At 39.9% G+C, this 27,897-nt stretch overlaps 1 protein-coding gene across 3 annotated transcripts in view; it reads left to right on the top strand.

The window, feature by feature from the left end:
* RALYL (RALY RNA binding protein like) overlaps positions 1–27,897 on the top strand; it is a 585,620-nt gene that overhangs the window by 473,218 nt on the left and 84,505 nt on the right. For all 3 annotated transcript variants that reach the window (XM_034763204.1, XM_034763203.1, XM_034763205.1), the window contains one exon: positions 6,439–6,514. In XM_034763204.1, the coding sequence (XP_034619095.1) occupies positions 6,439–6,514 (76 nt within the window). The remainder of the gene's footprint in view (positions 1–6,438; positions 6,515–27,897) is intronic.

The following is a 27,897-nucleotide window of genomic DNA, read 5'->3' on the forward strand; positions in this document are numbered from 1 at the left end:
AGCCATGTTAGTCTGAATCTGTAAAAAGCAACAGAGGGTCCTGTGGCACCTTTAAGACTAACAGAAGTATTGGAGCATAAGTTTTCGTGGGTGAATGCGTCTAATGAAGTGGGCATTCACCCACGAAAGCTTAAGCTCCAATACTTCTGTTAGTCTTAAAGGTGCCACAGGACCCTCTGTTGCTTCTAACTTATCTAATTATACTTAAACCTGTCCTTTCCATATTTTGGCTTGTTTCCTTCCCCCTTCATGAAATATTGTGGTAAGTACCTGATCACCATTTACTTTCTTAGTGAAGATTGAAGCAGAACAGGCATTAAACATCTCAACTTTCTTGTTGTTATCAATTATTAGCTCTTCTTTCCCCCTAAGTAGAGAGCCTACACTTTCCTTTCTCTTGTTCCTAATGTATTTTAAGAATGTCTTCTTAATGCCTTTTATGTCCCTGGCTAGGTGTAACTCATTTTGTGCCTTAGCCTCTCATTTTGTCCCTACATGCTTGTGCTATTCTTTTGTACTCATCCCTAGCAATTTGTCCACGTTTCCACCTTTTATAGGATTCCCTTTTGATGTTCAGGTCATTAAAGAGCTCCTGTTGGAGCTATAATGGCTTCTTACTCGTCTTCCTATCTTAGCTTCACATCAGGATAGTGTGCAGTTGTGCCTTTAATATTGTATTCTTGAGAAGCTGCCAGCTCTCCAGATCTCCTTTTTCTCTTAGTTTTTCTTCCCATGGGACCTTGCCTACCATTCTGAGTCTGTTAAAATCTGCTTTTTTGAAGTTCATTGTCCTGCTGCTGCTCGCACTCTTTCCTTTCTTTAGAATCATGAAATCTGTCACTTTCATTTTAACCCGAATTGCTCTCCACCTTCAGGATCACTACCAGTTCCTCCCTGTTGGTCAGAACTGAGTCTAAAATGGCTGTCCCCCTCAATATTTCCTTCACTTTCTGAAACAAAAAGTTGCATGGATATGTTTCAAGAACTTATTGGAAAATTTGTGTTTTGTTGTATTACTTTTCCAACAGATGTCTGGGTAGTTAAAATTCCCATTACTACCAGGTCTTGTGCTTTGGATGTTTCTGTGTTCTACAAATGCCTCGTCTACCTCCTTTTCCCGATCTGGTGGTCTATAATAGAGCCCTACCATAACATCATCCTTATTTTTTACCTCTTTTATCTTAACCCAGAGACTTTCAACTGGTCTGCCTTTCACCTCCTTCTGGATTTCAGAATAAGTGTATCTCTTCTTGATGTATAATGCAATGCCTCTTCCCCTTTTATCCTGCCTGTCCTGAACAAGTGATATCCCTCTATACCAATATTTCAGTCATGAAAGTTATCCCACTAAGTCTTTGTGACTCCAATTAAGTCATAATTTAATGTATGTATTAATACTTCCAGTTCTTCCTGTTTTTCCCTAGGCTCCTTGCCTTTGTGTATAGATATCTAAGATGTTGAGCAGTTTCCCACCATGGATTTCCCTCTTGTTAGTCCTATGATCCTATTGTAATTTCATGGTTATCCTCCTCCCCCCAACATCTAGCCCTTTGTTAAAGTCACCTTTTTTAGGCTTATCTGTGGGGTTTTGTCACATAAAAACATAAGAACGGCCATACTGGGTCAGACCAAAGATCTATCTAGCCCAGTATCCTGTATTCCGACAATGGCCAATGCCAGGTGCTTCAGGGGGAATGAACAGAACAGGTAATCATCGAGTAATCCATCTCCTGTCACCCATTCCCAGCTTCTGTCACCTGTCCTCTTTGATCTTAGTGTAAATCCCTCCTCATTAGGTTGGTGAGTCAGTGCTCAAAGATGCTCTTCCCCTTATTGGTCAGGTGGACCCCATCTCTTCCCAGCAGACTCTCTACCCAGAACAGTATCCCATGGTTGAGGAAGCCAAACCCCTCCCATCAACACTATCTGTGCATCCATGCATTCATCTCCAGGATGCATGTCACCCTGCCTGGACCATTGTCCTCAACTGGGAGCATGGACAAAAACACAACCTGTGCCCCTTACTCCTCCTTCCCTGCTTCCAGAGCCCTGTAGTCACTGCTGATCTGCTGAGAGTCATACTTCAGTATCATTAGTGCCCACATGGATGTGCAGCATGGGGTAGTGGTCAGAGGGATGGATACTCCTCAGCAACCTTTCTGTAATGTCTCGGCTACAGGCTTCAGGTAGACAGCACACCTCCCAAGCATCCTGTCAGGTCAGCAGATTTTTCAGTTGCGATCAGACACCAGACACCAGTCAGCCAATCATATGTGTATTGATAACATACTTGTATTTCATTGAATTCAAGATGTTTCATAGATTTTACTGTCCCTTGCATGTGGCCTGCCCTTAAAATTTTCAATAAAAATGTTTTTTTTTAAACTGACATTAGCTGAGAATACTAATATAGATGTGCATATGTGTATGTGTATATATATTATTTGTTTAAATTGTCAATTCTGTGGGGCAGAGAGCATTGTTTTGTTCTGTGTTTGTACAGCACCTAACACAATAGGGTCCTGGTCCATGACTGAGGCTTTTAGGCACTATCTTAATAAAAATAAGAATATGTGACAAGAATTAGTGAATTTAAAATGTCAGTTTTCTTTTGAGACACAAGGTGAGTGAGATCATATCTTTGGTTGGATCGTCTTCTGTTTGGTGAGAGAGGAAATCTTTCAAGCTTACACAGAGCTCTTCTTCAGGTCAGGGAAATATACTCAGTGTCACAGCTAAATACAGGGTGGAATAGGTTGTTTAGCATAAGGAGTTAACACACATTTCAAGGGACATTCAAGGTGGATAGTTAAACTGATTGATAGAAAAGAAAACCGATAACAGAAATAATAAATGGAAAAGCCCCATGGATGTGCCTTTTCTTCAAAATATTCCCTGTATTAAAGAGCAATTCTCACTATTGATACAATAATGCAATTCAGTTTTTCCAGGTACTGCCTTTATGGATTTATTTGCACCTGATGGTATCTTAACTGAGTCTGAACAGCTTTCCTGCTGTGTTTTCTGATAATGTTATTTTTCTGACAGTATTGGCTAAAACAAAAACATCCATCTGCATTGGATGAATTTGTACAACTTTACGAATGTAGGTCTACAATTAAATCACAAAGATAACACTGCTCTGTACCCAAAGTACACGGAAAAAAGATCTGAGAATTCTTTAGTGTTCAAAGTGACCTTGGTCAAAGTTCTGGAAAAATAAATACATAAACCAATGAAGAAGAGTGGATGATAGACATGAGAAATATATGGAGATTAATGCTACAACCTTAGATGTTTTTCAAAAGCAGATTATAAATATTGCATTTTTTCCCACAACATTTTAGGAAGTTTTAGGAAGGGATGGTGAAAGTCAGCAAAGTCAATGACCTAAAGCTGTCATATTAAAATAGTATGGAAGGGTTTAATTATAGTAAAGGTCACAGGATGAAATTTCCATTCCAATTCTAATACTCAGTTTTCCAGGAGGTAAATGGAAGTCCAGCCCAGGTAACAATGGTTCTCAATCACTTCCTGCAAATGTCTGAAGTTGAAACTGACAGGCCAATATCAGTATAAATGATATACCCTTTTAAAAATATGCATATTTGAAAAAATACATGATTTATTTTTTAAAAAACACAAATTTGCATGAAAATTAAATGAAGTAAAGCAATTAGCAGGGAATATGAAAACTGGCTCCAATATTCACCCAACTTTCAGACACCAGTAAGAAAAAAAATGTTTGTCACTTAAGAGAAAATGATTTAGTGCGGCAGTTCTCAAATGGGGTGAGCATTCTAAGGGAGGTATGAGAATGCATCAGTGGAGGCATGAGCTGTGTCCCTTTTTTTTTTTTTTTTTTAAGAGTTCTTGCTGTCAGCCCCGCTGGCTGGGGCTCATGCAGAAAGGCCATGCGTACCGAGGAGGATAAAGAGGGCAGCCAGAGCCCGGCTACCCAAGCTTGGGTTCTCCTTCTCCCCTCCCAATGCTTCACCAGGAAGCACCCCAGACTCAGACTCTTCTCCCTCCCACCCAATCCTTCACCTTGAGATGGCAGGTCTCCTGCTCTCAGACCCAGAGTGGCAGCAACAGCACAGAAGTAAGACTGGCAATGGGGTACTAAGTCTGCTATGAAAAGTGATGACAAATATCACTTTTCACATTGCCTCCCTTCTGTGCTGCTGCTGTCACGGTGCTGCCTTCAAGAGCTGAGTGGCAGTATATGTACTTGTGGGGGGGAGGATGCACGTAAATGACTACTGACACAAAGAAGAGGGGCCCGATCAAATAAGTATGAGAACCACTGATTTAGTGCAATGCCAATTCCAACACAGCAACATTGTTTGAAACTAGATCAGGTTGAAATTTTTCATGTGGAAATTTTTTCCAACTGAACTGATTCTTTTTTTCCTTTCTGGGAAGCTGTCAGTTCCACACAAAAACATGTCAGTTTTTATATTGCAGATTTTGTAATGAAATTTTTCATTTTAAATCAATATTTTAAAATGAAACAGTTTTTAAAGTGAAAATTAATTAAAAATATTCATTTTGATAAGAAATGATTGAAATGGTATGAAACATCCAGTGGGAAATCCAATATTTTTCAACTAAAAATTTTCAAATTAAGGTTTTTCATTCACAATTTCTATTGGGAGAAAAATCAGTTTTCTGGGCAGCTTACTCTGAAACTAAACAAATTTCTGTGGGGGAAGCGGTCAAAGACATAAAAAGTTTTATTTTAACGTTTGAATTTACCAAGGAAAGTTTGATGCCTGACACTTTCTGGGCTATGTGCCAGAGACCACGTCTGCTCACTCTACAGGTGGTCTTTCCACACTACTGCTTTCCACTCTGCTGTCCTCTAATCTGAAGCAAAGTCCTTACCAGGACAATGTGAGTCCTTGAAGCTTTGTCACTTCAGTGTAAAACTGCCATAACTCCACTGACTTCGTTGGCATTATTCCTGATTTATATTGGCATAAATACCAGGTGAATTCGTCCCAGTGTCTATAAAGGTGTCACAAATTTGTTTTGCTGAGGTGAAAGGGTTACTTCTCTACATGGCTTCCACTGTATAGACACTATGATGTCCAGTTTCCTGCAAAAATACCTTATTTATATAAGATAGCCCAAACTGCTTTCTGTTTAAAGCAGAGTTAAAGGCTCTGTGCATGAAATTGCAGTAGCCCTCTATTTCCACAGCTATTTTGTAAGTATGTGTATAACCACTTTAGTCAAGGTATTCCCAACAGAATAGGCTGTGATTTTTCTTCATTGGTAACTGTCACTAGAACTAAAAATGGATTTATGAACATTTTCTATTGTGCCCTCATCAGATTAGCTCTGTCCTTGTGTACGACTCCAAGGAAGGGCAAAGAGAGTACAGTAAATAGATCCAGGGTGGGTAATGACTGCTCACATGTCAGATGTTAGAATATTTTCAGGATCACTATATACTCTTGGGGTAAGGGAATGGAGATACACTATGAAGTAACACGGCTTCTAGCATTTCACTGAAATGCACAGAGGAGTTCTGAGAAAGTGACTATTTAGGATAAAATTATATATGGAAATTACAATGTATTTCCTCCTTTGTCAGTTACACATATTTAAAACAATAAAGTACATTTTATTAATATAACATGCCCCCTGAACTTAATCTACTTCCTCTAAAGGGTTGTGTTTGGGGAAAGTCGTTTTACATTGCAGTTCAATTTATTTTTTGAGGAAGGCAGAGATGATGGCAATCTATGGACCAGATTGTGGTGGCATAGGGACTAGTCAGAATCACGCACCTTGTGCTCCCTGAGTATAAGATCCACTTCAAGCTAGCACCAGAAATGTATTTTTTTAACTCTAAAAGGGAACCAGGAGGTGGGGGACATGGACCTATTATCTGTCTGGGTATTACCATATTTAAATGCTGAGAGCTGTGGTGGCTGGTATATAGTGGGGCTGCTGATGCTGCACTCCTTCAAACATTGGTTTGATCTCAAGGAGGAATTCTGGCTGAGTCACCATGGGCTTTCACAACAGCATGTGACAGCTACTTTTCTGAACAATGGTGAAGTGACTTAAAAGCACTATCTATCTCTTTTTCTAATCTCTATTCAGATCATTTCTAGACCAGAGATACATTATTAGCCCAAACTTACCAATATCTCCATAAACCACACAATTAAATTATAAAAAATATGAATTCTGTATATTAACCTTGACTGGTGTGATGCTTAAACCCATATGCAAGGTAGCAAGATATATTTTTAAAGGACACTTTTATAGCATCAGCTTAAAAGTAGTTCAAACTTGATCAGAATGTTAGGTTTATTTTCCTCTTCTATTTTTTATTATTTATTTTCACAGCATCTTGTGTGCGTGCAGATTCACTCTTAGCTGATAAGCTTTGGCTTATGTGTATCAAATGTTTGCTTTCAGATATCAACATGGCAGGAGAACCAAAACCATACAGACCAAAACCTGGAAACAAGCGGCCACTTTCAGCCCTTTACAGGTAGGTTGTTTATTACAATAGCTGGGAACTAGTTGCAATTTTATTGGGAAAATTACACTAGCCTGAGGGCCCTGTTCCTATTTTAAGAATATATCCAACTAGATGGCAGGATATAGCCCATATGAGTTAAATGAAGTCAGTATTTTTCTCTATGTAACTAGAGTGTTTGGTGCTACACTACATCAAGGGGATGTTGAGTGGCAGAAATGTAAAGTCTTGTGGGAAACAAAAGTTTTAGAACATGAGAAAAGGGTGAGAACTGTGCTGTTAGATTTTATACTTCTTAAGAGATTCACTCCAGAACAATTATCTTTGACTTCATCGGCTAAAGCTGCCCATTTAGTGTCTTTATTGAGCACTTAGTTGACACAAACACAAGAAGCAGGTTGAAAAAGCAGAATTCCTGCCTTATATGCACTGGCAAAAAAAAAAAAAGTACAAATAATAGCCCGGATTTGATAGGATAACAAAAACCAAATGGTTTTTCTAATAAATAATCCCAGGAGGTGTTCAAATGCCTTCTCAGATCATCAGTGATGATTGTGCACAGATACAGAAAAGAAATAAAAAACCAAAATCAGCATATTGGGTGAAATCCTGGCCTCACTGATGTCATTGGGAAAACTATCATTGACTTCACTGCGGCCAGGATGTCACCCACAGCCCATAACCTTTGTATGCCAAGTAGAACAGGAAAAACATCTGCAGAGAAAATAAAATTATCTTCAAATTTGTATGAGTTCATTACATACCCAGAGAGCATTAAAATATTAACAAGCTATTTAACAAGTCATTTGTCAGTGTCAAATCTGCCCTGACCCCCTGGGTATGTACTTGGATGGCTAGCGTGATCCACCAGCCATGGTACCCCCAATTATACTGCTATTTTTAACATACCAGATGGAGTAGAGCTAGCTTGTGTCTGTCTACCTGAGCTGGGAAGCACACTCCCAGTTGCTCTATACATGTGCACTTAGTGTGTGCCAGTGTAAATGACATGAGACTCAATTCCTCAGTCTGGAATTTGACCTTTCCCCCTAGATTGCTTTACTTTTCATACATTTAAACCTTATCCTTAAATTTGATTTATTTGGTAAGAGGTTTTTGTTTTGTTTTGTTTTTTGAGCGGGCAGGGGTATTTTGTTTGGTTGGGATATTTTGGTGTAGTATTAGCAGTAATGCAAATGGCGATGCTTGACAGAAAATCATTTTAAACGTATTTTAAAACACATTATTTAACAAAATTGTGTGTGTGCCTGTGCCTGAGAAAGCTAAAATTATATATTGATAGTTTAACAAACATGCTGGACAACATGTTCAAAAGAGGCTATTGATTTTGGATGCTTCCATTTCGGAATGCTCAATTTGAAGGCACCTTGAAGGGGTGTGACTTTCAGAAAATGCAAAGCACTTTCCTCCAAAACCAGCCTGCTTTAATGTGTTTCAAGTTGGACACCCACCAACTGAAGCAACCAAAGTCAGTAGTTATTTTTAAAAGCTTGGCTGATGCTTTTATTTCAAATCTTTATGCTCCATTGTATGAATATGCTCTGAATTATTGTGACTACTAAAGTTAGGGTCTTGTGAACATAAAAAGTATCACCCAGTTTAAGTGCTAAGCATTATAAATTCTCCTTTACATCAAGTGGTAGAGGATTCTATGTTTAGAGTAGAAGGTCCTGAGTTTTTAATCACTACTGACAACTGAGTTCTGAAACTAGGGTTTGGTGGTATACGCCTGTGTAGCCATGGCATTGTTATATCTCTGTGTTACTATTTAAAAAAAAGAGGTTAACCTGAAGAACCTGTGTGTCTAAATGCAACAAGACATTCTGGCTTCTAGCATTTTATTTTGAAGGCTAAAACCTTTACTTTGGAATTTATGGCTGTTGTGTTTAAAAGGTTAAAATGAACTTTTCACTGACGTGACAACCAGCATTTTGAATGCATTATGAAACATTTGTAATGGTGGTCATCATTTTATCAAACTATTATGATGATATATTGTGTCTATGGACAACGGTATCTCATTGGCTTTATTTTTTCCACTCAAGGATTCATATGCAAAGTTTGAGAAACCAGAGCCCCACATCTTAGTACATAAAAAGCAAACTGTATGTAGATGTTTCTGTAATTGTACTGTACATATTTTTATTTTTTTGCTAACATGCTGTTATTCACTTTCAGACAAATTTTCCACTTAATTAACTTTAGGTAATAGAGACAGGAGATAATAACCAGCAACCATAATAGTAGGGCTGTCAAGTGATTAAAAAAATTAATCGTGATTAATTGCACTGTTAAACAATAATAGAACACCATTTAATTAAATATTTGTGGATGTTTTCTACATTTTCAAATATATTGATTTCAATTACAACACAGAATACAAAGTGTACAGTGCTCACTTTATATTTATTTTTATTACAAGTATTTGCACTGTAAAAAAAACAAAAGAAATAGTATTTTTCAATTCACCTAATATAAGTACTTTAGTGCAATCTCTTTATTATGAAAGTTGAACTTACAAATGTAGAATTATGTATAAAAAAGCTGCATTCAAAAATAAAACAATGTAAAATTTTGAGCCTGCAAGTCCACTCAGTCCTACTTCTTGTTCAGCTAATCACTCAGACAAAGGAGTTTGTTTACATTTGCAGGAGATAATGCTGCTTGCTTCTTGTTTATAATGGCACCTGAAAGTGAGAACAGGCATTCTAAAGGCACTATTACAGCTGGTGTCGCAAGTTATTTGCGTGCCAGATGCACTAAAGATTCATATGTCCCTTCATGCTTCAACCACCATTCCAGAGGACATGCATACAGGCTAATGATGGGTTCTGCTCGATAACAATCCAAAACAGCGTGGACCGACGAATGTTCATTTTTGTTATCTGAGTCTGATGCCACCAGCAGAAGGTTGATTTTCTGTTTTGGTGGTTTGGGTTCTGTAGTTTCTGCATTGGAGTGTTGCTCTTCTAAGGCTTCTGAAAGCATGCTCCACACCTCATCCCTCTCAGATTTTGTAAGGCTCTTCAGATTCTTAAACCCTGACTCAAGTGCTGTAGCTATCTTTAGAAATCTCACATTGGTACCTTCTTTGCATTTTGTCAAATCTGCAGTGAAAGTGTACTTAAAATGAACAACATGTGCTGGGTCATCATCGGAGACTGCTATAACATGAAATATATGGCAGAAGTAGGTAAAATAGAGCAGAGGACTTACAATTCTCCCCCAAGAAGTTCAGTCACAAATTTAATTAACACATTATTTTTTAACAAGTGTCATCAGCGTGGAAGCATGTCCTCTGGAATGTTGGCTGAAGCATGAAGGGGCATACGAATGTTTAGCATATGTGGCACATAAATACCTTGCAATGCCAGCTACAAAAGTGCCATGCAAATGCCTGCTCTCACTTTCTGGTGCCATTTTAAATAAGAAGAGGACATCATTATCGCCAGTAAATGTAAACAAACTTGTTCGTCATAGCAATTGGCTGAACAGGAAGTAGGATTGAGTGGACTTGTAGATTCTGAAGTTTTACATTGTTTTGGTTTTGAGTGCAGTTATGTAACAAAAAAAATCTACATTTGTAAGTTGCACTTTCACGACAAAGAGATTGCACTATGGTACTTGTATGAGGTGAATTGAAAAATTCTATTTCTTTTGTTTATAATTTTTACAGTTCAAATATTTGTAATGAAAAATAATATACACTTTGATTTCAATTACAACACAGAATGCAATATATATGAAAATGTAGAAAAACATCCAAAATATTTAATACATTTTAATTGGTATTGTTTAATTGCGATTAATTGTGATTAATTTATTTAATCGTGATTATTTTTTCTGAGTTAATCACATGAGTTAACTGCGATTAATTGACAGTCTTACATAATAGTGATCATAAAGTCTTCCCAGTCAAGGAAATAACTAAATGGAAGGTTCCTAGACAATGGGTATGTTGTCACCTTCTCTCTCACACACACTCATCTCTGTATTTCTATATTTTGCCACACTTCTGCTGCACTGAGTTGCCCATTTTTACACACTAACTATCTGGAACTATTGTCTGAGGAGGCCAACGTTTAGAGACCTTTGGTGAAATCCTGGCCCCAGTGAAGTCAATAGGAGTTTTGCCATGGACTTCAGTGGTGCCAGTATTTCATCCTCTCTCTTCAAGAATACTTTATTTTCCTTCTCTGTAAGCAGCTTCCTTACAGGATGGCTGATTGGAACAGGGAGCTTATCTGTTCATCCATCTTCAGAAACTGCAATAACTGAACTCTGATCAGCCAGCAAATATTTTTAAGTAACACGAACCGCCTTCCTCTAAGAGCTGAGATACAATCTCTTCAACGATTCTAACTACTGCCAGCTCTGGATATTGTTTAGCAATATTGAACCACTAGCTCATTCCCTATTTCTCTCTTCTCTGCTTCTGCTGCTCCCAGTACCTTATTTACTTTTTTACTTCCTCTTTTTCTTTCTCAATCCTCTTTACATGCAATGTGTAATAATTTATCAAAAGTTTCCATTTTATGACACTCCTCTTCATATGAATGCAGCAGCTCTTGTTGGTATTTTGAGAAGTGCTGTTTCCATTTGTGCTGAGTAAGTTGCAAGGGACAGACAGACTGCCCACCTAGAAAGGCATTTGCTCTGGTAATCAAATCAGCTTTGAACTCTGGAACTAGACATCTGAGTTATATAGACTCGATGCTGCTCACTTCAAATGTGTCTAGTCAAAATTTGCTGACAATGAAAAGCTCACACGTTGGCTTGGTGAAGGACAAGTGATGAATGCAAATAACAGACTGAGCACGTCCTGTGGCTTTTATGAAGAGCACTTTCACAGTGAGTTATGTATTCTCTCTGCTGCTGTTTCCTTTAGCTCTGCACTGTGGCTCATGATACCAGTTACAATTTATGAATTCACAGTATATCTAAAGGACAGAGACGAGATGATAAATACTGTATGTTGCTGTTCAATGTAGAACACACATCAATAAATAGACTCTAATAAATCTCAGCTTCCCCCACTATATTGGACCTGGTCCTGAAGCCACTGGAGTTAATGGGAGTTTTGCCATGTACTTTAATGGGAGCAGAAATTAGCTCTTAATTTCTAAGGGCCAGATCCTGCCCGCCTGTGGATGCACAGTGAGCTGGAGGAGGGAGTCTCCCCACATTGCTTGCACAGTCCATGTAAAAAACAGGCAGAACTGTAGCCCCTTTACCATGAGGCACACAGCACTCTAAAGAGGGCAATGAGGGAGGTGAGGTCATGACTCCACCCCAGACACACATTCCAGTTGTGCATGGGGAAGTACATTTCACCTTACCTAGGAGTGACTGCCCTAGCTCCAGGAGGCATTCTATTGTCCTGAGAAAAGAATGTCTGCACAGGTTCCTCCTAGGTGGGGCAGGCATGCACCGCTCCTTAGTATGGGCTGTGCTTAATTCTATTTCTAGTTTAGAGTCCAATCCTATGAGGTGCTGAGAATTCTCCATGCCCATTGATAAGAGTAGGGATTTAGGGTGCTCAACATGGCGCAGGTCAGGTTGTGAATTGTAGAAGACGAGTGGAAAACATTCATATGAAAATGTATTTTGTTACAAGCCAACTAAATACTTTTTTACAAGGTGTGAAAAACAGAGACATTTAACTGTCCAAAATGTACATTACTGATTAATCACTTTCCTAATATCTTATTCCAATCTAAGTGCCTGATCACAGCCCTGCAAACATGGAACTCCCTGTTGAAAGAACTTCCTTGTGTTGCTTGGGCTCAAAAACCATTGTGAGAACGATAGAGGGCTTAGGCCTTGATTTAGGAAGATATTAAACACATACCTAATTTTAAACATGTAAGTTGTCCCATATATTAGAAGCACTTTTGCTTAAAACTAAGCACATGCTTAAGTACCTTGGTGACTCGAGTTTTATGCCTAGTGTAACTACTGGAGCCAATGACAGAGGTGTTCAGTGAGAGGGAGGAACATAAATCCCAGAGTGCCCAGAATTGGTGTAAACTTCCATATTTTAGTACAGTATGTCTGTAGAAAACAAAATTAGACAAATCTATTTTAAATAGCTTTTTACCTGGCTCTAGCCTGAAGCAAATTTTAATTTTAATGGCTAACATATAGATCTTTGAACTACAAGGTGCAGAACAGAAGAGCTGACACAACTATACAAATGCTGCTTTTGGGAGCACTGGCTTGGCAAAATAGTCACATGCTGTATTTTCAGTATTACCAGTATTTCAATTTGTATCTCATTAAATCAACTGCTCAGAAGCATCTGAAAATGCATTTGTGAATTGCTTTGATATCAGCAACATGCATTGGCATAAGAAAGTAGAATCAACCCCAAAGAATTTTGATGGGGTTGAAATCTGTTTTCTGTTCATTATAAAGGAATTTTTAAATAGTATGCACTGTTCTTTTCAATTTCCTGGAACTTGCTAAACTAGGCAGTGAATTTAAGAACTAAAAGGCTCCCATCAGCTGTGGACCTTTTGTGTAGGGTTTTTTGTTTTTTTTTAAGAACAAATAAGGCCAGGTTCTCTAGTGATGTTATTTTTGAATTTTGCAAGTTGCTTGTTGCTATTCCTTGCCGTATACACATTACTATTCATTGGCCTTTAAAGTAAGTGTGTCAAACAAGAATTTAATGAGAGACATATTGCGCATTACATGTTCTCCCACATGTATTTTCCTTCATCCCTGGCAGATCCCAGAGGAGCTCACCATTTTACATCCTAACTTACCTTCAGAGCTCCTCATGATGCCAGGGTAGACAGGATGGACTCACTTCACTGTCACTCCTTAATTGCCTAATGCTGAGTTGTGCAGCACATACGTCTCCTACTCTTTCCACCCAGTGGCTAACATGATGCCAGCATATTGTATCTAACCTTCGTCATGCTGAGAATGAGAGATTGGGATTTAGAGTGAGACAAATAACAAATTGACTAGATTTTGAGGAAACGAGGCCTTGAACTACTCAGTAAGATCCATCACTGTGAGGCCATAAACTTGCTCTACCTCCTTAGCTGGCCTGACTGCCACACCATGCTATTATGGTGCTTACAGCATTGCCTGTCTGGACTAATGTAATAACAGACTGCACTCATATCAAAGGTTCCTCTCAGAGTCAGACTAACAGATTTTCCACTCTCCAAGACATTTTTAAAACTTGCAAATCTACATATTGGCACCATTTGACTATCACAAGATTCCATAGCAATTTCCTATCAAGTTCCTAAATATACAATAGGTAATCCAATTGATGTGTGTTGTGAGGCATATTTAGGACAGTTGATTTATCATGCTATCAATTATCCACATTAAATAGCAAGTGCATTACAACGTATTAAAACCCATAACTGTTAAACAGATATTCTCAAGAACATGATTAAATCATTCTATTTCAAATGCCCACATTTAGCTATGTTACTGGTGGGGTGTCCTTTATTATACAGTGTAGAGATGTTTACTCACATGGTTATATTTTTATATTGAAGTTTTATTTATTTTTCTTTGACAAAAAACTTTGTTGATCTGACTATCTTTTTTTGTAATCTCCATCCCAGGGTTGATTGAATTATGTTTCCCATCATGTTTCCTTTTGGTTACATAGCTTTATGTTATAGATCAGGCTTAAACCACCGCGTATGCTCTTTCTGTACTTGGCATCTGCTCCTCAGATTTATTTTCAGATAGCGGTCATGGAGTTTGTTTTGTTGTGTTTTGACTTCCAATTGTCAGAGCCATCCATTGTTGTTCTGAGCAGTCTGGGGATTCTTGTTCATTTCAGGTGACAGCATGGAAAGCATAGTGATCATTTCTTTTACTGTAAAAAAAAAAAAAAAAAAAAAAGATTCTTGAAGTCGCTCCACTGTATAGAAAGAATAATTGGGAGCTCTACCAGTTCAACTCACAAATAGCATTTCTATTCCATTTGAAAGTTGCAACATTCAGGATAATTCCTTCTTTAGTGTATCATTGGCTGTATACTAACAGTATGCTATAACCCTGCTGGCATTTAGTGGAAATAATTTCAGGCCAGAAGGGGATCTCCAGCAGTGGTAGGGAGCTTACCTTGGAGAAGAAAAATTCCAGATTAAACCCTCTTGAGGTGGGAGAAAACTTAGAGTACCGGGTAACTCTGAAAAGACAAGCAGAAGCTGCATATATCAAACTGGATGAACTAGTACACCTGTGACACCCTGTAGCCCATGTTCACCACTTTTATATGGTTATATTTTGTATTAAGTATGCCATGTGAGGGATCATTTAAAAACTCATAATCTACTGAATATCATTGTCCTGTTAAAATGTGTATATGGAGCTATGAAATTGTATATGGAGCTATGAAATTTTACTTATGACTGTTACTGAAATATACTGTAGTTCTGGGTAATGCCTTCAGACCATTTTTTTTCAAGAGATAAAGGCACACTGGCTAGGTGCTAAAAGGCCATTATCTATTTAATCAGAGATTCACCAGGAGGGGAGTTGTAAATGATAAATTTACAATTAACCTGAAGAACAGCTCATTTAACCTATAGAACAGCTCATTACATTTGCCATGTAACTGCCTGACCCCATGACCCAGCAAGGACTTTAGTAAAAAGGGTCAGGATATAAGAAGGGCGGGAAAAGAGGCCTCTGACCACTTTTCCTCTCTTCTTCACCTTATATCGGTCTGCTCATAAGATCAATGAGTACCTAAAGAACACTGAACTAAGGGGAGTGGTCCAAGGAGGAAAAGAAATCCAGCCTGTGAACTGAGAACTGTCTATACCATCTAGTGGGGGTGAGACAGCTATTTGCTGCAAATTTTATTTAGCTTGGTAAAGTTTAGGAATGAGGTTGCAGTTTTATCTTTTTATTTCTTTTGTAGCTAGTTCTGACTTTTATGCCTTATCACTTATAATCACTTAAAATCTATCCCTCTTTAGTTTGTTTTATTTAAACCAGTGTGTTTTGGTTGAAGTGTTTGGGGAATCTCTGCTCAGGCTAACAAAGGCTGGTGCATAATAATTTCTTTTGGTGAAATTACAGACTATTAATGAGCTTGCATTGTTCATGGACCTTTGGTCTGACCCCGTGTGGCCGTTCTTATAACTGGCAAATGGACCTGGTGTGAGCTTTTCTCCAACAAGACATGCATCATGATATGGGGAGTGCACAGTGTGAATGCAGACAAGTTTAGGGAGACAGTCACAAGCTTTGAGCTGAGAGATACGCAGATTAGAACAGCAGAAAAGGAATGGTGTATCTTCAAGAATGCATTCATCCAAAAAGTTGAGGTGCTTTGTGAATGCATTAAGCTGGATAGACCACAATCTCATAAAGAATGGTGGTGGAACAAGAAGTTCAGAAAACCATATGAAATGAGAGAAGCCACAAAGCTGATGGAAAAATAAGCCTTTGAAAGAAGCAGCTGCCACCTATAGAGTCTCCAAGTGGCCAGCAAAAGAAGTCAGAAAGGCAAGAAACCTAGTCTTAAATGAGCTGTATAATGAGCTGAACAACTACCCTCAACATGCCAAAAAATATATATATGCAATTGTGCAGACAAATTAAAAGAAGGAAGGCAGACAAAGTGAGCGCACCATTTTTATAGGATGCTGGGGCAGTCTGCTTGTGACAGGAGACACGGTATCTAGCCAATGGTGAGAATACTCTGAGAGTCTACATAATGAGAAAAACCCTTTATATGCTATGCTACCATTGTGTGAACCAATAATTACAGATGTCAATGACCTGTCAGAGGTAGACTTCAAGGCTGCACTGATGAAGATGGCACTTGGAAAAGTAGCATGTCTGGACAAAAGTCACAGCAGAAATGATCAAAGCCTTGAGATAGGTCATGTGCACTGGCTTAAATGAGTCCTGTGCGCAGTTTGGAAAACACAGAAAACCTCAAGAGAATGGAGAAGTCCATATTAGTACCGATATACAAATAAAAAGGTGACATACATGACAGTTCAATGACTGAGGAATTAAGCTGCTGTCCGACTGCATGAGACTGTTAGAATCATAGATAGCTGCATTTCACCAAGTAGTAAAGCCCATTTTAGGAAAGAAGCAGTTTAGTCTTATAAAAGGAAAAAGGATGATGGTGGGAAAGAAGCTTGAGGGAAACAATGAGCATGTTTCAGCTTTCCTCAATTTGAAGAAAACATTCAACAAAGTAGGGGATGGTTGATGCCTCTGCTATGATTCTATAGGGTGCCAGATAGGGTGACCAGATAGCAAGTGTGAAAAATCGGGACGGGGGTAGGGGAGTAATAGGTGCCTATGTAAGAAAAATCGCCAAAAATTGGGACTGTCCCTATAAAATTTGGACATCTGGTCATCCTAGTACCAGAGGACCTTCTCCAGATGGTGATGGTTCCATGACAAAAGTATGGACTCCTTTCAGTGCAATGGAGGGTTTTGCAGTGAAGACTGGGCTCCACCAAGGATCAGTGCTAAGTCTATTCCATCACAATCATGGATAGTACTTCATAAACACATCCGAATGGAAGGTGGTATGAAGTTGATCTGTTCAGACAATATTGTGTTACTGGCAGATAATGAGGATGATTTGGTCCTGGTGATGGATGCCTGGATCAGGTAACTAAAACTGTTGCCTCAAAATGAGTAAAGAGAAGACTGAAGTTATTGGGTGATTCACATGGAACCAAGATAGATGAATATCAAAATTGAATGCCAGCACATAAATCAGGTTTCTGTGTTTAAGTACCCTTGGCAAATGGAGAAATTGACAGAGAACTGCAAACAATGCTGCAAACAAGGTTGGTGCAAGATAAGTGGTATGATTTTGATAAACAGATGCCCAGACTACTTAAGAGACAACTATACAAAGCCAAGATAAGACCAGATCTTCTGTATTGATCAGAGGCATGGGCGACTAAAGAGAGAACTTGAGAAGAATTGAAGTCATTGACATGAAATGTTTGAGGCAATGAGAGGGGTGACAGTGCTGGTCCACCTGCAGAATGATGTCTTTAGGGAGTGAGACTAGGATATGCAGTATCAGAGAGAAGCTGCAAGAGAGGAGGCTGAGGTGCTATAGACATGGATGATGGATGGATGAAGGGAATCCTGTTAGAAAGCCATTGCAGATGAGAGTTAGTGGGCATAAAACAAGAGAATGGCCAAGAAAATAGTGGGGGGACTGTGTATTGGAGGATGGAATGAATGTGGAGACAGTGTTGGACTGGCAAGCCTGGAAAAGATTGATTTGGCAACTCAACCCCTGCTAGCCAGGGAAAAGGAGAAGAAGAACTTTAGGTTTGTCTCTCTTAGTTGAGTATCTCAAAATATCTGAGTACTTTCTTCTCTTTTCATTCCTCTTTTTTCCATTATGCATGTGTTTCTCTTTGTTCTTGATTTACAAGAGACTCTAGATATTAACTTAGCAAAATATAAATTAAATCTGTTTGCTCACTTTTTTCCAAATATCTTAAATTGCCATGACTTTAGAAAAAAAAACATTAGACAGAGCCATATTCTTCCCATTCATATACAGAACTGTTTTTTTCCATTTATTCCTTTGAACATTTTCTTATCAAAGACTATGCTATATTGTTTTAAGCTCACTTTAAGCATGTGACTCACCAGCTAGGGCACCTCTGGTAACTGGGTGTGGCATAGTAAGTTCCTCTCCTGCAACACCCCCTGCTGACAATGGTTCCAGCCCTACGGTGTCTGCTGCTTCTTGCAATTTGGTCATCTGGTTGAGTTGCATTTAGGCCCACCCCTTATGGGTAAACTAGCAGTCCAACAACTAGTCCTTTCACCTTCATGTTGGACCCTCGGTCCAAGTCTGGGCTCACTAATCCTGGTAACAGTGGGGTTCTTACACCTTGTCAGGAGGGGGCTCTGCTCCACTTTTCTTGGTGGGCTGATAGGGGAACCCAGGTCCTCCCTCTCAGTGGGTTCCATTCCAGAGACCCTTGGATAGGCAGCCAAGATATGACTACACCATTTCCTTACTGCTTCAATGGACCACATCCTGCCTTCTCCTGTCTTGCGCCTTTGGTTCAGCCTCTTCCTGGGCTCCAAGTATATCAGCTCCATTTCTGCTCTTCCACTGGCTCACTACAGAGGTTCTTAGCCCTTTCTGCTCTCCAGCTGGTTCTGATGGAGAGTTTTCTCCACTCCTTTCACAGGGCAGTTCTCCTCCCTACAAGCCTCTCCACCACCATCAAGAGTTTTGGATGGGCTTCCTTCTTGACTCTCCTTCTTAATTGCTGTAGGCTCCCTGTTGCAGGCCTACCTTCCTATCTACCAGCAATACCACTCAACTACCTGACTCCAGCCCGGCTTCTCTCACTGAATGACTGGTAGAGATCTGCTCTCCTTCCTGGTCAAGCCTTAAGTGAGTCAGGTTCAGCCCTTTTAACTCCTTCCTTCAGGTTTGATGCCTACTGCAGCTGTAGCAGGATGAAGCTGATTGTGTCTACCGGCTCACATTAACCCTTGCAGACCCAGTGCAGGGTTGGTACACCCCAATACAGACAGGCAGCGTGATGCTCCTCCTGACTCAGATTAACATATTACATTTTACAGAAACATATTTTGTTGGTGCCTTTGATTATATTTCACCATGAAATGAGCTATTTGATTTCCAACATTATTGATGTTACTCTAAGAAGGACACTGCTTTTATAATCTCATTGTGATGAGAAATCTATTGTCACATTGAAAGTGGTCAGAAAACATTCTTAAAAATGTTTAGATGGGACATTTTGTGAGTGCGGTGAGCAGGGATTTAATCCCTTCTTCTCATGAGCATTAATGGGAATTGTTGAACCTTGCACTCAAAAATTGTCATCAATATTGTAATTGTTATGCAGGCAAAATTCACATTGGATGCAATGGGAGTTTTGCCTGTATCAGGAAGTGCTGTCTCCACAGTGACAAAAATGGTACAGCCATAAAGATGTCATGGAGACCAGGTCTATGGTATATTGAGTTAGAAAATGTTCATATATAAACCATTCTTCAATAGTAACTATTTGCTGTTGGCTCTATTTGGCCTTTAAGGCAGAGCCCCTTGTGAAATGCCTGTCAATTAACAAATCAGTGCTCCTGAACTACTTATTCTTTAAAGCTTGCAGAATCTTGTCCCACTCTATTTTTCACCTTCCAGGTGGGAAAGTCTCAGCCTTTTAGTTCTGCTGAATGAGCGCCATAGAGACTCTGCTACCTGAATCAGCAGAATAGCTCTGCTCCTCCACATAGCTGTTGATGCTTTTTCCCCCTTGTAGAAGAAGGCTTGTGGTATTGCATGATTGAGAATTTTTCTCCCACAAGATCCTAGAGCCTGGACTCCATGTCACAGATATGCTAAGAGATTAGGTACTTTATAAGCATGTTTTATGAAAGCATACATCCTGTTTCCTTGCTTCCTTATAATCTTTCCTTCTCCAGCTGCTTTCTTTAATTTATAATCTGATCGTTCTCCCTTTTTTGTCTCCTGCAGATGCTAAAGCAGAATACAGCATCTGTTTAAAAACAGCTGAGAAATTACAACTCATGACTTTTTGATATCTCTGGTTGTTTGTATCTAAATGGGTCAGAAAAAAAAAACCTTCTGACTCCATTCTTTTTCAAATCTGAGCTAATAATGAGAATGAAGGAAGTTTCCAAGGAGTCTTCTTTGGCTTCTAATCCAAAACTTCTGGAAAGGTCTGAAGTATTTGGAGAAGTGAGTTACACATAATTGATGTCCTTAGTTTTCCACCCATATACAGTAGTCATATATCTAGACAGGAAAACAGTCTTTTCCTTACAAGACAGTAAGAGGGTCCAATGCTATAAGTCCTGTATGCATGGAATTTCCATTGATTACAATTGCAGTTCTGCATTTGAATTTTTTGCAGAATCAGGGCCAAAAATTGAGCTAGTATTTTATATTAATGATCTCATTTAGTGATATTAGAGAAGGAGGAGTATGAGAGAGTATATCTCCCCAATAAAAATGCCAATTATCTTTACTTCCTGATTTCTCACTACCCTCTCAAGAAATAAAAAATAAAATAAAAAAGAGAAACTGGAACTTACTCATCAAATCCTAGCAGTAATCTAGTTGACTCATTCAGTAGTTCTTCAGCTGTGCTTTTACTAGGTTAAATGAAAGAGTAGAAGCTACTATATATATATAAAGCAAAAATAGAAGCAGGTATTCTGTCATGCATTTATATTAGAGTCATAGCAAGGTTGCACTACTGGAAACTGTATTTACAGTAGATTAGTAATACTCATGTTGTAGGAACCTTAAGAAAAAGGGGGTATACAGGAGACCTTTGGAATAAAACAATTAATGCTTGTGCTAATGTGAAACATACAATGACTCCTTGTCTTAAAATCAGAAAAGTTAAAATTTATGAGGCCTTCAGTGGTGCATTTAAATAGGCAATCAGGGATGCCAGGGAGTGCAGTGCATCTGAGCACAGATTTGTGGTCCATAATTAGGCACTGGATCCCCCATAACAATAATCTTCCTAATTGTATGTCAGGCTGTAATTTTGCCTCGGAGTTGCTGATGTGGCACTGTAAGGGCACAGTTCAAGGGGACTGCAAAAGGCAGCAGAAATATGAGATTGGATTATAGCTTTGGTATTTTGTGACTAAACAAAAGTTAAAAAAATGGGGAGGTTGAGTAAGTGTGAGATTGCTAGTTTTCAACAAGCAGTTGGATAGTAACTGAGGAGAAGATTTAAAGTACACAGAGTTAAAGAGGAAATAGGCTATAGAATATGATCGAAAATAGGTGTATAGAAAGAGAGACCAGACTCTGATGCAGGACAACTTATAAAAAAGACTATTCACAGTTGTGAAATACTCCTATAGTGTATCAGAGGGGTAGCCGTGTTAGTCTGAATCTGTAAAAAAGCAACAGAGGGTCCTGTGGCACCTTTGAGACTAACAGAAGTACTGGGAGCATAAGCTTTCGTGGGTCAGAACCTCACTTCTTCAGATGCAAGTAATGGAAATCTCCAGAGGCAGGTATATATCAGTGTGGAGATAACGAGGTTAGTTCAATCAGGGAGGGTGAGGTGCTCTGCTAGCAGTTGAGGTGTGAACACCAAAGGAGGAGAAACTGTTTCTGTAGTTGGATAGCCATTCACAGTCTTTGTTTAATCCTGATCTGATGGTGTCAAATTTGCAGATGAACTGAAGCTCAGCAGTTTCTCTTTGGAGTCTGGTCCTGAAGTTTTTTTGCTGTAAGATGGCTACCTTAACATCTGCTATTGTGTGGCCAGGGAGGTTGAAGTGTTCTCCTACAGGTTTTTGTATATTGCCATTCCTGATATCTGACTTGTGTCCATTTATCCTCTTGCGTAGTGACTGTCCAGTTTGGCCAATGTACATAGCAGAGGGGCATTGCTGGCATATGATGGCATATATAACATTGGTGGACGTGCAGGTGAATGAGCCGGTGATGTTGTAGCTGATCTGGTTAGGTCCAGTGATGGTGTTGCTGGTGTAGATATGTGGGCAGAGTTGGCATCGAGGTTTGTTGCATGGGTTGGTTCCTGAGTTAGAGTTGTTATGGTGCGATGCGTGGTTGCTGGTGAGAATATGCTTAAGGTTGGCAGGTTGTCTGTGGGCGAGGACTGGCCTGCCTCCCAAGGTCTGTGAAAGTGAGGGATCATTGTCCAGGATGGGTTGTAGATCACTGATGATGCGTTGGAGAGGTTTAAGCTGAGGACTGTAGGTGATGGCCAGTGGAGTTCTGTTGGTTTCTCTTCTGGGCCTGTCTTGTAGCAGGAGTCTTCTGGGTACATGTCTGGCTCTGTTGATTTGTTTCTTTATTTCCTTGTGTGGGTATCGTAGTTTTGAGAATGCTTGGTGAAGATCTTGTAGGTGTTGGTCTCTGTCTGAGGGGTTGGAGCAGATGCGATTGTACCTCAGTGCTTGGCTGTAGACGATGGATCGTCTGGTGTGACCGGGGTGGAAGCTGGAGGCATGAAGGTAGGCGTAGCGGTCGGTGGGTTTTCGGTATAGGGTGGTGTTAATGTGGCCATCGCTTATTTGTACGGTGGTGTCCAGGAAGTGGACCTCCCGTGTAGATTGGTCCAGGCTGAGGTTGATGGTGGGGTGGAAGCTGTTGAAAGCATGGTGGAATTCTTCCAGGGCCTCCTTCCCATGGGTCCAGATGATGAAGATGTCATCAATATAGAATAGGTAGAGAAGGGGCATGAGTGGACGAGAGCTGAGGAAGCGTTGTTCCAGGTCAGCCATAAAAATGTTGGCATATTGTGGGGCCATGCGGGTGCCCATAGCGGTGCCACTGGTCTGGAGGTATATATTGTCACCAAATTTGAAATAATTGTGCGTGAGGATAAAGTCACAGAGCTCAGCAATAAGTTGTGCTGTGTCATCATCAGGGATACTGTTCCTGACAGCTTGTATTCCATCTGTATGTGGGATGTTTGTGTAGAGAGCCTCTACATCCATGGTGGCTAGGATGGTGTTTTCTGGGAGGTCACCAATGCATTGTAGTTTTCTCAGGAAATCTGTGGTGTCACGGAGATAGCTGGGAGTGCTGGTGGCGTAGGGTCTGAGTAGGGAGTCCACATATCCAGACAGTCCTTCAGTGAGAGTGCCAATGCCCGAGATGATGGGGCGTCCAGGATTTCCAGGTTTGTGGATCTTAGGTAGTAGATAGAATAACCCCGGTCGGGGCTCTAAGGGTATGTTGATTTGTTCCTGTGTTAGTGTAGGGAGTGTCCTGAGTAGATGGTGCAGTTTCTTAGTGTATTCCTCAGTGGGATCTGAGGAAAGTGGCCTGTAGAATTTGGTATTGGAGAGTTGTCTGGCAGCCTCCTTCTGGTAGTCAGACCTGTTCATGATGACAACAGCACCTCCTTTATCAGCCTCTTTGATGATAATGTCAGGGTGGTTTCTGAGGCTGTGGATGGCATTGCGTTCTGCACGACTTAGGTTATGAGGCAAGCGATGTTGTTTTTCCACAATTTCTGCCTGTGCACGTCGGCGGAAGCATTCTATGTATAGGTCCAGACTGTCATTTCGACCCTCAGGAGGAGTCCATGTGGAGTTCTTCTTCCTGTGTTGTTGGTGGGAGGGTATCTGTGTATCAGTGCGCTGTTCTGCTACAAGACAGGCCCAGAAGAGAAACCAACAGAACTCCACTGGCCATCACCTACAGTCCTCAGCTTAAACCTCTCCAACGCATCATCAGTGATCTACAACCCATCCTGGACAATGATCCCTCACTTTCACAGACCTTGGGAGGCAGGCCAGTCCTCGCCCACAGACAACCTGCCAACCTTAAGCATATTCTCACCAGCAACCACGCATCGCACCATAACTTCTTTTCCTGGTGTGACTGGTTTACATAACTGATAAACTAAAGACTACTTTATCAATTCAAGGATAACTAAAACCAAGTCATTATGATAGAAAGCATCTGTTAGATTCATTCCTGATAAGCTAAAAGCATTCTTCAGAGATTATTTTATTAATTACAGAAAACATCTTCCCCGTATAGGTTACAGGTGGGTCCTTTTGGACATTTCCCTAAAGGTCAAGAGTTTAGAGTAAAAAGGTATGACATTCCAGGCTGCAATCCAGACCAGTGAGGGGCTGGGTCACCACTACCCTGCAAACTGGGGTGCCTCCCATGCTTTGCTGCCATAGCTCCCACCTGGGCTGCTCACACATAGTTTTTCAGCATGCAGTTCACACCCTGAGTGTCTGTGTATAGCTGCAGCCTGCCAGCTACACATCAGTCACACTCTGGCTTCCACTAGCCTGGGTTACACTTGCAGGGTGACCCCAACACACTCTCAGTCCTAGATTTTCCCCAAAAATGTGTGATCTGCACATCAATCCTCTCCTGGACAATCCAGATTTGTTAGTGGATCAATATACAACAGTTGGCTACCATAAATGGTGTTAGCCACACAGTCTAGTTTAACCACAACACTGGATTAGTTTTGATTAAAGAATACAACAAGTTTATTTAACTACAATGAGAGATTTTAAGTGAGTACAAGTATAAGGCATTAAAGTTAGAAATAGTTAAAGAGAAATAAAAAGAAAACATTTTCTAGCCCTAAACTTAGCAACTAGATGTGTTTCAAGATAAAATTCTTACTACATGCTCCCAGCAACAGGGCTGACCAAATTTCAGGCCAGGATCACTCCCAAAGTCAAATGGGCTTTTGTCGTCGTAGTTGAAAGAGCGAGACGTGAATGGGTTATTTTTGCCCCTCACTTTATAGTCCAGTCCTCCCTTTGGAACTGCATTTTCCTGAAGGTTACCCCCTAGATCAGTGGTTCTCAACCAGGGTACATGTACCCCTGGGGTACGCAGAGGTATTCCAGTGGGTACATCAACTCATCTAGTTATTTGCATAGTTTTACAACAGGCTACATAAAAAGCAATAGCAAAGTCAGTACAAACTAAAATTTTATACAGACAATGACTTGTTTATACTGCTCTATATACACAAATGTAAATACAATATTTATATTCCAATCAATTTATTTTAAAATTATATGGTAAAATGAGAAAATAAGCAATTTTTCACTAATGGTCTGCTGTGACACGTTTGTATTTTTAGGTCTGATTTTGTAAGCAAGTAGTTTTTAAGTGAGGTGAAACTTGGAGGTATACAAGACAAATCAGACTCCTGAAAGGGGTACAGTAATCTGGAAAGGTTGAGAGCCACTGCCCTAGATAAAATTCATTCCTGCTCTGAGGGTGGAGTCGTGGAGTCTCATGGTGAAAGAGCTTTCATGCTATTGATTGCTAAGATGCAGATCTCTTTGTTCCCACCCCCCTCCGTTGCCAAAGAATGGCCATTTGATAGGTTATTGTCCATCATCGGTGATGACATCTGGCTAGAGCTGTCAGCTTGTCCTTTGCCTTTGGGAAACTAGTTTACCCATACTTGTCTGGTAAACATATTTCAGACCTAATTTCACTTAATGTTTATAACTTTACATATAATGTTGCTCTACACATTTCACCATGATATTATTGACTGGTCGTTATTAGTTTTCAAATGATACCTCACAAGGCACATTTTGTAGAAAGATTATTACAACAGTGTGTAGGGTTTGAATATAGGGGTTCATTCGATCACAAAAGGACTCAATCCATTATTTAATAACACACTACGGTCCAACTAAAACTCAGGTTATTGATAACACACTAGGTTCAGTTAAGGTTCAGAGTAAAACAGGGTGGATAGTAAAGTACAGGCCTACTAGGACAAAGACATTAATTTCTCCAGAATAAAATCATCTTTAACGTTATAGTTTAGCCAGCATCTCTGGCTAACACAGAAAAGACTCGGGGATGTCTGGTCAAGAAATCATGAGAGTTTAATATAAAAAGAATTATAAATGATTAATATTTACTAACAGATGTAAGAAATGGATTCATAAAGATGAGTGATGTGGTTATAGGGCTTCTGGGAAATGAACAGTTTAAAAATATCTACTGGTGTCAAAATGTATATATTATTTAATCCAGTCCTACAAAGTGAGATTATTCAAGGGCATAGCATGAAAACATTAATCATATTTTGACAGTGTAGCACGTCACCAGTTATTTTATTGGTAGTGTCTGTCACAGTTGCTGAGGTAACTACACCTTGTAGCTTGATTTGGGGTGTGTTAATAATGTTGGTTTAATATATCCACCTAATTTAAGTTTATTTATTTATTTTTAATTAATAATATTAATAATAATTATTATGGAAATTAATTAGTATGGGTTTAGGCTCGGCAATTTGTTTGATCAGAAGATAAAATTCGTCCTGAATCAGGCTTCACAGAGTTTATAAAAGGACCTTTGGGGGTATGACAGGAAGCTTACACTGAAACAGATATAGTCATAAAGACCTTTTATTAAAATCAATGAAATAGTAAGCAAATTTTAAAACAGTTTGTTACAGAGTTACACTTGTATTATTGTTATTCAAGAGATACATATGATAATACAATATTATGAGCTGCAAACGTGGTTAATACTCACACTTTGTTTTAATAACCTGGTGTTGTAAGATAAGGGACAACGCCTTTGGCGGTTCCGTTTTCACACCTCTGGCAGAGGAAGCTAAATGCAGAGTTGTTTACTCTCTAACTTAGCTTAATAAACCTTGAACTGAAATAAACGCAAGCTTAGCCTAGTTACCTTAAAACTTAAAGTTTGAAAAGAAATAAAGTACGGCCTATTAATAGTTAATAGCCAACATAGATGAGTAGCATTGATACATTGTTGAAGGTAGAGGCAATGAAGAGTAGAGAGGAGTAGGTAGGTTGCCTTACTAATGGCGAGATGCCTCACCTTTTTACAGGGCATTGGTCGGAAATCCTTCCTCTTATGCCCAAATTTCATCCTTCCCCCACAGAAATGTTAGGGTACACTTACCCCATAAGCTAATATGTATGTGCATACGGATGACAGGTAAGTACGCATTTGTGGTGTACTTATTACATTTGTCATACCACTTTGAAAAATCCCCTTTTGCCATCCTCCATTGTTCATTGGCTTAGGTAAAAGGTCTCTAGACACCTGTGTGGGTGTTTTGTCTATTATTACTTTTCTAGGTAAGGGTCACAAAATGTGCTAACTTTGCCTTAGCTTAACATACAGGGTTTTGGCCTGTAGGTCTCTTGCATTACAGCCAAACTTATTTTTAATATAAATCTATAAGCCTATTACATCAAATACTCAAATTTGTAAGAGAAGATATATTTATACAAACAAGCAGATTAATCCTTAGGGCTACAACCTTCTGACCCCTTCATGCCTGCTTAAGGGAACTCTACTTAGGTTTCAGGTCTCTAGCCATCACATGTCTAGGGGCAGGATCCTGCAATCCTCTGCAGACCAGGAATTTAGGCCACAGATGCCTGTAATTCAGGGGTGGGCAAACTTTTTGGCCTGAGGGCCACATCATGGAATAGAAATTGCATGGTGGGCCATGAATACTCACAAAATTGGGGTTGGGGAGAGGGCTCTGGTTGGGGTGTGGGTTCTGGGGTGGGGCTGGGGATGAGGAGTTTGGGGTGTAGGAGGATGCTCTGGGCTGGGACTGAGGGGTTCAGAGGGAGGAACAGGGCTGGGGCAGGAGTGTAGGAAGGGATGCAGGTTCCGGCTGGAGGTGCAGGCTCTGGGGTGGGGCTAGAGATGACAGGTTTAGGGTGCAGGAGGGTGCTCCATGCTGGGATCGAGGGGTTTGGAGGGTGGGAGGGGAATCAGGGCTGGGGAAGGGAGTTGGGGCATGGGGCGAGGCTCAGGGGTGCAGACTTTGAGCAGCGCTTACCTCAAGCAGCTTCTGGAAGCAGTGGCACGTCCCTTCTCC

The sequence above is a fragment of the Trachemys scripta genome, chromosome 2 (assembly GCF_013100865.1).
Source record: "Trachemys scripta elegans isolate TJP31775 chromosome 2, CAS_Tse_1.0, whole genome shotgun sequence".
Classification (NCBI taxonomy): domain Eukaryota; kingdom Metazoa; phylum Chordata; order Testudines; family Emydidae; genus Trachemys; species Trachemys scripta.